Below are 12240 nucleotides of genomic sequence, written 5' to 3'. Positions count from 1 at the left end.
TTGAACAATAGTATACTAATATTGTACAGGCTAGTTATTATACATATATACTGTAATAGATTAGAATGTACAGAATGTGCATTATGATACAAAAGTAAGTTATTTAACAGTGTAAAAAATAAATAAATGTATGACAGTGGATATTACACAAGTTGAATTATTGCACAGAGTAATAACACTGTTGGTTATTGCACATGAATATTGTATTAAGTGAGCAGCGACTGTAGTATAAATATGGATGATCTGACAGGGAGTGAAAAAGTCCAAGAGCCATTCAGAGGGAGGAGTTGTACAGTTTGATGGCCACTGGCAGTCGTGCCTTTTGGTGGGATGAGTCTCTCACTGCAAGTACTCTTGTGCCTGACCAGTACATCATGAAGTGGGTGTGAGACGTTGTCCAAGATTGTCCGTAGCTTAGTCAGCATCCTTCTCTCTGACACCACCGTCAGAGAGTCACACTCCATGCCCACAATGTCACTGGCCTTGGGGATCAGTTTGTTGAGTCTGTTGGCGTCCGCCATCCTCGGCCTGCTGCCCCAGCACGCAGCAGCATAGAGGATATCACTAGCCACGACAGACTCATAGAAAATCCTGAGCATAGTCCAGCAGATGTTGAAGGACCTCAGTCGCCTCAGAAAATAGAGGTAGTACCCCCAGGTACTTGTAGACCTCCACAACGTCCACACTGACCCCCTGGATGGAAACAGGGGTCACCGGTGCCTTGGTTCTCCTCAGGTATGATATGGGATTCATTAATGGATCACGGGGCAGGAGTTATTCCACAGCCAAACGACCAGTGCCATAGATGCCCCAGGACGTGGCCATAATGCCCCCTCAACCGCACAGCCAGTTTTTGTCCTGTCCTGTCTCGCCCTGTCTTGAACTAGATGTTTTACCCTTAAAAGAAAGTTGCAAATTTCCTCATTCAAAACTAATGTTGTATGCAGTTAACATTGTGTGATAAGTACAAGCAGGTAAACATTGTATACTGTAAGTATTAAAAATCATGCTGGATAGCTGTGTACTGTGAACTGTGAACTGTGAACGTACATCAAGTTTATAAGTTGCTGTGAGATCTGACTTGCCACTTGTCTGTTGACAGACATGCATGATGCGTTAATATCCGAAAGGATGCAGTAAACTCCTACTATCTACTAACTATCTAAGATAAAATAAGATATTCCTTTATTAGTCCCACAGTGGGGAAATTTCCAAAATCTACACACCCGGAAGATGTACCTATTTTTTCCCCAATGCTACACACTGAATTAACACTGTTATGAGTCAGTGTTTAGTTCAGCGTGCATCTGATCCACCAACCAGCCTGTATATTAGTGAGAAATCTCAATTTTGTGAGTGGTTAGCCCCGTTCCCATGGCCGTGTCCCAATAAAATAGAGCAGCCAACCAACAGAGGCTGATAGGGAGTTTGAACAGAAATACAGTTTGTAAGACTGTCGATATGTGAAGGCCTTTTGTCTTGTGTTTCTAGAGTAATGTGTTGTTGTGCACACATAAGGAATTATCTTTGTCATATTTCTTAAAGGACATTTGCCTAGATTCCATTTAATTGAAATACTGTAAAGTTATGTATATTTTTAATGTTTTGTCACCATCACAGAAACACCAGGTAACTGCTGAAATATTATATTGTCAGACAGTTATTGACTGCGATTAGTTACTGGTTTGATGAATGGTTTACAGTCTAATAATGTGTGTTTGTATAGTTTACTGATTGTAGCTGATCAGGCTAATTATCAGCTAATTGTTTCAGTGTAATCAGCTTCTATGACAGCAGAATGACTGACTGACATAACAATGACATGACTGACAATATGCAGATGATAAAACTCCTGATAAAACTTAAGCCACATTAACATTTATTCACCCAGAGCAAGCTAATATTTCTCTGTAAAATATGACCTCCTCTTTCTGTCCACTGCTGTGTGTCTTTGTATCTAGTGATGAGATGAGTAGTCTCACCTTAGTTGCATGGCTTTTGAAACTTAATTAAATTAATCTTGATCACCTTTTATTTTATTATTAAAATATGAATTTGAATCTGAATCAGAATCGGCTTTATTAGCCAAGTATATGTGAACGTACAAGGAATCTGACTCTGGTTTGAACATTGTGCTCAGTGCACTGGCACAAGGAAAAAGAAACACAGCTCAACAAGGACAAAAAGACAAAAAAAAAAAAAACCCCAAAAGAAGTTAAGGAGTACAAAAATATAAACTAAACAATGAACTATATATGGATGTGTGTGTCTGTCTCTGTCAGTAGGTGGGGGTGGGAGGGACATATGGGGGCGGGAGGGCGGGGTTCTTGTTTTTGTTCTTGTTCTGTGAAGCACTTTGTGCTACAATTTTATGTATGAAAAGTGCTATATAAATAAAGTTGATTTGATTTGATATATACAAAGAATTGAGAGGCAATAAACAATCTATGCAACAAAATTTACAATGCGCAGGGATTTACATTGATATGAAATAATAGTAAAAATCAATGGGCTTCAGGGCATTCAATTGTTCGCAACTGGACTTGGTCAGTTTGTCTTGGAAGACGTTTCGCCTCTCATCCGAGCAGGCTTCATCAGTTCATGCGCACCAGACTAGATAGGACAGCTCTAGTCTAATAAAATGGTGTTAGGTTCAAGTATTTTTCCTCCGCGTGAGGCCAACCCCCAAAACCAAGGATGGTATCACTCTATTGTGAGGCAAACGATCCCCCATTAAGGCGGGGTAGGGTGCAACCCTTGGGTGTCAACGACAGTCGCCTGCCTCGTTAGGAGGCATTGGGAGGCTCCTTGAGCCATGTGTGAATGGCTTTGTTGTTTATTTTCAGAGGCTAAATTTTTGAATCTCTTTGGAAGAGATGAAAGGACAGCATTGTATGTGGGAGATAGGTGGTGTCTCAGACTTCCCCCTCTGTTCAGAGATGGTTTTTCAACCTTGACATGGATGGCTTCTCTCACTCCTCTTTCAAACCATCTGTCTTCTCTGTCCAGAATATGCACATTTTTATCCTCAAAGGGGTGTGCTTCCTCCTTGAGGTGCAGGTAAACAGCTGAGTCTAGACCTGAAGAGTTAGCCCTTCTGTGTTGTGCCATGCGTTTGCTCAGTGGCTGTTTTGTTTCCCCAATATATAAGTCTGTGCATTCCTCACTGCACTGGACTGCATACACCAGATTGTTCTTCTGAGTATGAGGTGTCCGGTCTTTGGGGTGCACCAGCCTTTGTCTGAGAGTGTTCCCAGGTTTGAAATGTACCAGGATGTTGTGTTTGTTAAAGATTCGCCTGAGTTTCTCTGATACACCAGACACATATGGAATGACAATGTTATGTTTCTTTCTGGAAGCGGCTGAACTTTTCACAAAAGACCAGGTGGGATAACCACAGGTTTTGAGGGTATCCCTCTGGTGTTTGTGTTCCTTGTCTCTGGCCTGTTGGCTGGTTGGAACATTATCAGCTCTGTGTTGGAGAGTTCTGATAACGCCTAGTTTGTGTTCCAGTGGGTGATGTGAGTCAGAAAGGAGGTACTGGTCTGTGTGAGTAGGTTTTCTGTAAACCCCAATATGGAGGCTCCTGTTCTCTCCAATGTGGACATCACATTCCAAAAAAGGCAAACTCATGCCCTTGACATCCTCTCGAGTGAATTTGATGTTCTTGTCCACTGAGTTAATGTGCTTGGTGAAGGCTTGCTTGATTTTTACCCATGTGTCATCCACATATCTGTACCAATGACTTGGTGTTGTTCCTTTGAAAGAGTTCAGAGCCGTTCTTTCCATGTTCTCCATGTACAGATTAGCCACAATGGGGGATACTGGTGAACCCATCGCACACCCATGTTTTTGCCTGTAAAACCTCGGCCTAAATTGAAAATAGGTGGTTTTTAAGCAGAGTTCCAGTAAATGGCATATTTGCTCTGGGTTAAGGGTAGTTCTGTTCTGCAAAGTGTTGTCTTGTAACAACTGCCGCCTCACTGTTTCCACTGCATCCTGAGTTGGATGAGTTGTACAACAATGCATGTGAACAACGATGTGACATCGAAGGAAACCATTGTTTCTAATGGGTCTAGTTAGTCTGTCTTCCAAGACAAACTGACAAAGTCCAGTTGTGAACAATTGAATGCCCTGAAGCTTACAATGACCTGGATGAATGAGAATATTCACAGGCAGTAAAAATTTATGTGATGAGTTCAGATTTAACAAAACAGCATTTTGTGGAAAAGTCAAATATTCAGGTTCCTTAGTATTGTTTTTAAATGCACAGATTCCTGATTGTTGATTGGATACCGTTTTGTCTTCATGATATGTAATTATTATTTATTGTTAATGCATAATTGTTTTGGCATTGTTGCCCTACATTTTGCTTGCAATGCCCCAATAATTTTTATTTATCAAAGGCCAAAGTGCTTTGCCCTAAAAATGACGTTATGCTAGGCCTGGGGTGAACCAATCTTTTTACTGACCTGGGAGTGACAAGTCCTTATCGCCGCTGACTTGCCCTTCCTACATGTTACTGGCTACTGTAAACTGCTAAGATGGGGCAAGGCCACGTGTCACTCACACTATTGTGCAACTCTAATGTAATTGTTTTTATAGGAATGTATCAAGTTAATTCCTGTATTAACCTAGCCCTGTGAGAACGACAACCACTTTGCTTTTTGTAACTCAGTACTCTCTCTCCCTGCCCTGAGCTGAAGGTATAACTCACGTTGGACAAATCAGTCACACACTCAGTGCTCTCTCCCCCAATCCGGAGCCCACCCTGTGTCCTGAGCTGAAGGTCTGACTGCACAAATCACTCGCTCGCTTAGTGTGTGTAGGTCAACTGGTTTTGTTTGTTACTGCTGGAGTTTGCTGCTCCACTTCCCTAATGTTAGTCTCTGTGTGAGGTTTTATTATTGCATGCATGCGTACATGCTTGCAATAATAAAATGCTTGTGAGAGAGAGAAGTAGGGAGGGACGGAGAGGGAGACAAAACAGTCAAACAGTCTTTCACAAACACTTGCACATGGTTTATTTACAGTGTTTTTTCACTATTGCACATTAGGTAAAAAAAAAATGTAGCACACTATATAAAAGAAAAAAATATATATGCATAGACTTGATACAAAAAAGATAATGTAATATTGAATAAAATATGTAAGAGGTAGGACCTGCTATAACAAGCTGCCACTCTTGCAGCTCCATCTTGCACCTGTATATCGTCAATATATCTTTGAGTTTTGGACTGCCAATCAAGCAAAAAAAAAAAGACATTTGAAGACATCATCTCTAGTTGTGAGCAAGTTGTCACTATTTTCTGACTTTCATAGACCAAATTATTGAAAAAGGGAGTGTATCCTGTGCAGGGTTGTGGAAAACAGGCCTGAAATATTCTTTTTTTAAATAAAAATTGTAATCTACTGTCAGGTAATGTAGAAAATAACCATCTGTAGAGATCATGCCAAAGTTATGTTGTGTTTGTAAAATATTTGTGTTTGTAAAATAATTGTAAAATATACTTAAACTTTTTTTCTTAAAGCTTTTTGGAGTAAACTTTTTACTGTGATATTGCCATCTTTTCAATTGTTCTAGTGGCTCGACTTGGTGTTTCAGAGAAATGAGGCATCCCATTGAAAACTGGTCTTATTGTTGCTTTGTGGCCATTCATTTAGTGTCCTCAGATCGCATCAGTAGTCTGTCACATTATTGTCATGTTTACAAAAATTTGTCAATTTTCAAACTGTTTTCAAATTAAAGAAAGAAAATATAAGCCATAAATAAATATGTAATGATGTGTAGTCTCGTGTTGATGGTGTTCCTGAATGCATTTTGTTTCATCGTGACTTCCAGGACTTGGATGGAAACCTGCTGGACTCATGGGAAGGAGTTCGGGTGCAGTGCCTGTGGTGTCTGTGTGATGGCCGGACTGTCCTTGCATCAGACACCCACCAACGCATCCGTGGATACAACTTTGAGGACCTGACGGATAGAAACATGTAAGTCACCCCCCTGACTGGGGTGAGGAACCAGAATACCCTGTTTTCCTGCCCTTTCTATAGAAAGAGCACAAAATGTAACCAGTTCTGGATTTTATTTCATCTGTGCCAGCTCCAGCCTCAAAAGCCACCTTTCTCTCCAATGGAATAAGAATCGGTTTTAAATCATAATGAATCATGAGATTCCTAAAGATTCCCACTCCTACAATATACCCTTCAGTTTTCACAGAAGAAATTCACAAATTTGGTTTCTTTAACAAATTAATTGTGCAATTGTGAAAATGTAAAAAAAAAAACAAAAAAAAACTTAAGAGTTTTAAAGTGGTTGCATGTCCCTTCACCACAGTCAACCACTTTTCAATAAACAAGATTCTTTTCAGAATTTTGGTTGGATCATTTCCCAGTTTTCTTGGCAGCAGTCCTAGCAGTAGTATTAGAAGTAGTAATAGTAGTGATGAAACAATTTGGTTGTCTAGCATGGAGGTGTCTTTTGTATTTTCAATGAGGTTAAGGTCAGGTCTGGAAAGAATTTAAATGGAAACTGATAGTGAGACATTATAGAATGCCGCACAAAACAAGGAAGATTGTCTATACTTTCTGGTCATGCAAGAAATTGAAAAGATACTGGGATGACCTCTCAGTTCTGTTTTTGAAATATAAGTCCGCCAGAACTATTGGTTGCTTTACTGTGAGTTATCCATAGATATCCGAAGGAATTTTAAGTAGAAGTCATTCAATCTGTTGACGTGGATCTTAAAGTGGGAGAGTGATCCAAAACATACTGCAAGGTAGAGTTGGGATCTAGCAGAGGGTCTAGCAGAGATGGCGCCGCAGCTGGCTGCCTCAGTGTGCACGTTGTTTTGTTCTGTTTTGTGTTTTAAATCTTTTTTTTGCGACAGTACCCGGAGCTCCTTTACCAGAGAAGAGCTCATGAACATCAGGGTAACAACACCACAGGATTTATTTCCTAATTTTCTGTTCCCAACATTGGAAATTTTGGACACCTTTGCTCAAGCAGCGAAACACCGGAGGAGAGGAAATTGGGCTGGTGCGCTCATGCGTCTTCGCCAGTGCGGACTACGCACAGTGTTACCGGGAATATTTCTCTCTAACGTGCGTTCACCGCTCAACAAACTGGACGAATTGCAACTGCTGTTGCTTAAAAATAGGGACTTTTCTTCATCTGCGGTTTTGTGCTTCCTTGAGATGTGGCTGTGTGGATTAATACCGGACTCTGTGCTGCAGCTGGCTGGCTTCCAACTCCACTGCGCGGACAGAGACACGGAACTTTCCGTCAAAACTAAAGGTGTAGGAATCTGTTTCTACATCAAGTGGTTGGTGCAATGATGTGACAGTGATCCAGCAGCACTGTTCTCCTGACCTGGAATCTTTTACCATTAACTGTAAGCCAGACCATTGTGCAGGACACACAGCGCGTGCTCAGTGCATGAAGCTGGGGAAACACGTCTCTGATGCAAAGACCATCAGCACCGGATCCCCTCAGGGCTGCGTTCTTTCTCCTCTGCTCTTCTCCCTGTACATGAACAGCTGCACCTCCAGTCACCAGTCCGTCAAGCTCCTGAAGTTTGCGGACGACACCACCCTCATCGGACTCATCTCTGATGGCAACGAGTCCGCCTACAGGTGGGAGGTCGACTATCTGGTGACCCGGTGCAACCAGAACAACCTAGAGCTCAACGCTCCACTATTGACACTGTGGAGTCTTTCCGCTTCCTGGGAACTATCATCTCCCAGGACCTCAAGTGGGAGCCAAACATCAGCTCTCTCATCAAGAAAGCACAGCAGAGGATGTACTTCCTACGGCAACTGAAGAAATTCAATCTGCCAAAGACAATGATGGTGCACTTCTACACAGCCATCATTGAGTCCATCTTCACCTCCTCCATCACCATCTGGTACGCTGCTGCCACCGCCAAGGACAAGGGCAGACTGCAGCGCTTCATTAGGACTGCAGAGAAGATGATCGACTGCAATCTCCTATCTCTTCAGGACCTGTACACCTCCAGGACTCTTAGGCGCGCAGGAAAGATTGTGGCTGATCCCTCCCACCCCGGACACAAAGTCTTCGAGACACTCCCCTCTGGCAGGAGGCTGTGGTCCATCAGGACCAAAACCTCATGCCACAAGAACAGTTTTTTCCCGTCTGCTGTCAGCCTTATCAACAAGGCCCGGAACCCCCCCCCGACACTCTTCATACTCCACCTCTGCCTCTACTTGTCACACTGACATTGCCATATCTCTATGGGTTACATTAATGCTCAGCTTGGACTTCTTTCTTTCTGAGAAAACAGACTGTGTTTCTGAAAAAACAGGCTGTGCTTCTGGGAAAAAAAAAAACAAAAACAGACTTGTGTATATATATTTATATTGTTATTAGTGCTGTCAATTGATTAAAATATTTAATCACGATTAATCTCATGAATGTCATAGTTAACTCGTGATTAATCGCAAATTAATCACACATTTTTATCTATTCTAAATGTCCCATTAATTATCATTTTAATACTCTTATCAACATGGAAAAGTGGACAGGCTTGCTTTGTGCAAATGTTTTTTAATTGAAAACAACAATGTGTAGTGATATATTTCACACTAACATTCTCACTTTGAGCAGTCATTCACATTTGAAGCAAAATCTCACACAATTTAACAGTCAATAAACAGATGACAAAAAAATAATAAATACTTGGATACAAAAAGCCCCTTCAAGAACCCTTTCTAAGGGATCAAAACAGGGTGATACAAGATAAAGTTACAAAGTACCAATAATTGTAAACTAGGACTCAGCCCATAGTGCAGTTAAACCATGGCTTAAACTTTCCTGTTTCCTTTGAACATACAAGCCGTCAGATTATAATGCTCTTCTGTTTATTCACCAGAGGCTTATCAACCCAGCCTATTATTTCTCTCCAGAAAGAATGAACATTACTTGACTATGGCTGCAGTAAGCTGGTTCTTATTTGCGGTATCCATATGCCTCTGTTGAAAGCTATCCATTGTCGCCTGGTTTTGACAAGGAGGCGGCGGAGAATTCGCATTAGCTGTGTGTTTGGCCATCAAGTGGTATTTCAGACTGGATGTGCTACGGTGATAACTCAGTTCACAACAATACACACAGATAACTTTGGTCTTGTCAGTTGACCCATCTGGCAACTTTTTGAAACTAAACTTTCCATTCAAATCTTGTTCGCATTTATTTCGGCGTTTCACGCTTGACATCCACACAAACCAGTAGCCTACTTTTTTACAGCTAGCGAGCAGGCAAGACCAAACACATGCGTGGGGCGTGCCTATTGTTTTGTTTCCGGTTTACAATCGGATCCTGTAGTTTTTCTAACGTTACTAGCAGTGGCCACAGCTTATAAAAAACTGCAAAGTTACTCGGTCACAAAGAACGTTAATCTCACAATAAAAAAAATGATGCCGTTAAAAGTGATTTGCGGTAACATGTTAACGCGATATTCTTGACAGCACTAATATTTATATTTTTTACTTTTTAATAGATAATTTTTAGTAGACATGTCATGCACCAACCTCACCAAAGCAAATTCCTCGTATGTGTAAACTTGTACTTGGCAATAAAGCTTTTTCTGATTCTGATTCTAATATGTGTTGGAATGGCCCAATAGAACACATATGGAAGGAACTGATGATCATAATTGACCAGTGGGCCAACCAGAATCTTCTGCAGTTTCAGTTAGCATGTTCAGTACTTTTGTCTGGTGTCATTCCGCTTTATTTTGCAGAACTTTTTGTATGGATTTGAATGTCATTTATTTCTTTATCTGTATAGTTTTATTCTGTTAAAATCAGTGTGTGGCCTAAATTTAATGTGAATAGTTGCATTGGAAAAATGTTTACTGAAAAAAAAGTGGTGAATACTTCATTCAATCTGCCACAGTCAGTTGAAGATCCTACTTAGTCAAAAGGTAGTATCCTTGACTTGGTACTATACACTATTTCTGTCCAGAGAATGTAGAGTTAGTAGATGCGTTTGTCTCAGACCAAACCTTTTTAAAACCTTACTCCATCACTCGTTTTTTTTACTGCTGACTCCGAAGCCAAATTCAGTAATTGTTTTATCCCTATAACAACACTTCCACAAAATTCAGATGAACTTCAGATGAGTCACTGTCTTTCCAATATTGATCACCCTCCCCTGACTTAATGAACACAGAAGGGATGGGCATTTCAAGCAAAATAGCATTCAATATTAACTGGATTTGACCATTCTGTACATAGTTGTAGACTGATATGCTGGCAGGTAGTTTTACCTGTCTTATAGTTGTTGGGAGAGCACTGGTTTCTTCAGATTAATTTAGCATAGCTTGTAGCTAGTAACTAGCCGAAACAGAGCAGAGGTAGCAACTAGCAGAGCAGAGTGGTTTAATGAAGAATATGTCACAAGACATTGTTGTGGGGATTGTATACAGAAATTTTATTTCCTCTGCAGCAGCACAGCCTTCTAACACTACTAAGCTGCAACCTCAGCTTATCTGGACATTTTTGCACTGACTATTAATACAACTCACTACCTCTTGCACACACTTTATGGTGGCTGCAATAACATGAAGGTTCACTCACACATATGAGAGATCTTCCCACAAGTCCCGATGAACTATGTCATACCCACACAGGTTAATTAAAACAAGGGAAATATGTTTTTTTAAGACAAGATGATAGTGTAAATTATTCTTCTTATTTTTTAGAATTTAAAGACTATTCTAAAGATTTGAAGACCATGACCCATTCTACAAACACACCAGATCCCTGAGAGGAAGATGCAGAAGATACAAATGCAAATGCATATAGCTAAGTCAGCAGTTGTTTACAGCACATAAAGTTTGCATGGCAAACTACCAGAAAGCAGTAAAAGAGACAAGATCAACATATTTCTCAGACATAATATCCAAAGTTTCATCAGTTGTGTTTCAAACACGCAATCATTCAACTGCCACTGAAAAAGGCAAACAAAAAACAGGATCATCTATTACTCAATAATTACAAAACCAATTTCAGAATTCAAAAAATAATTTCAACTTAATGTCTTTTATGACTAATAATATTTTAAATAATTTTCAGTCAGGTTTTAAGACCATTAACCTACTTTCAACAGGAAATGAAAGTCCCTGCTCCCTTTTTTTTCAATTGTTGTAGAAAATGCCAGTTCCTGTAGGGCCCATTCTCAATTCAATTCAATTCAATTCAATTCAATTCAATTCAATTCAATTCAATTCAATTCAATTTTCCTTTATTAGTCCCATGAGGGGAAATTCCAATATACAGCAGCATCAATAAAGTGAATAAAGTATTAGAACAAGTGCAATGCAAATTCAAAACAAGTATATATACAAGAGTGGGATAAAAGAATAACATCATCCTAAGAAATTGTAAATAGTATTTACAGATTGTTATGCACTGATTATTGCACATTATTGCATTATTGCACAGGTTATTGCACAGATTGTATACATATTATTGTACTGATTACTTGGAGCAGTTTCTGTTGTACAGTCTGACGGTTGCAGGAAGGAATGACCTGCGATACCTCTCCTTCACACACTTTGGATGTAGCATCCTGTCACTGATGGAGCTCCTCAGTGCAGTGCTCTGCTATTTTCAATATCTCCTTGCCTGCCTCGTGGATGTCAAATGCTGGATGTTACAAAACTTTTTAAAATTGAATGACCATAAATGGGAGATCATAGCCATGAGTCCAGCAAACTCTACCAGCCTGGATCATAGCAAGCTCAGCTAACTTCCTTAAAATGTGAAGCAGGCTGCAAGAAATTTTAATTTACTAATATTTGATGCAGATTTGTGTTGTGATGTTCAAGTGAAGAACATTGTTCAGCCATGCTTCTAAACTAAAACAAACCCTCTAAATTCAGATTTTTTTTAGTCTCTTTCTGTTTACATAAGGTTACATATGCTTACATTTTTTCCTCACCTGGACCACTGTCATGCATTCAATCCTGGTACCAGTCAGAGCTCCCTTCACAAACTTAAAATGGTGCAGAACATGACTTGTGTTAGGTACACTAGTTGCCCATTTTATTCTTTATTAAATTTAGTATTTTATTGATCTCTTTTAAAGCGCTAAATGGCCTTACTCCAAATTATCAAAAGAATTTATTGACTCCTTATGTGCCCAGGCATTCTCAGAGATGTGGATACAGCTCTATTTTTTGTTCCTGGATCGGGTTTGTGACCAGGCCTTTGCTGTCCAAG

General features: G+C 40.0%; 1 protein-coding gene across 2 annotated transcripts in view; it reads left to right on the top strand.

Annotated features, from left to right (window-relative positions):
• The window catches only part of wdr26a (WD repeat domain 26a), a 58313-nt gene that overhangs the window by 26868 nt on the left and 19205 nt on the right, over nt 1-12240 (top strand). For both annotated transcript variants that reach the window (XM_070965949.1, XM_070965948.1), the window contains exon 10: nt 5843-5988. In XM_070965949.1, the coding sequence (XP_070822050.1) occupies nt 5843-5988 (146 nt within the window). The remainder of the gene's footprint in view (nt 1-5842; nt 5989-12240) is intronic.

The sequence above is a fragment of the Chaetodon trifascialis genome, chromosome 7 (assembly GCF_039877785.1).
Source record: "Chaetodon trifascialis isolate fChaTrf1 chromosome 7, fChaTrf1.hap1, whole genome shotgun sequence".
NCBI lineage: Eukaryota > Metazoa > Chordata > Actinopteri > Chaetodontiformes > Chaetodontidae > Chaetodon > Chaetodon trifascialis.
This window is presented reverse-complemented; position numbering and strand designations above follow the sequence as displayed.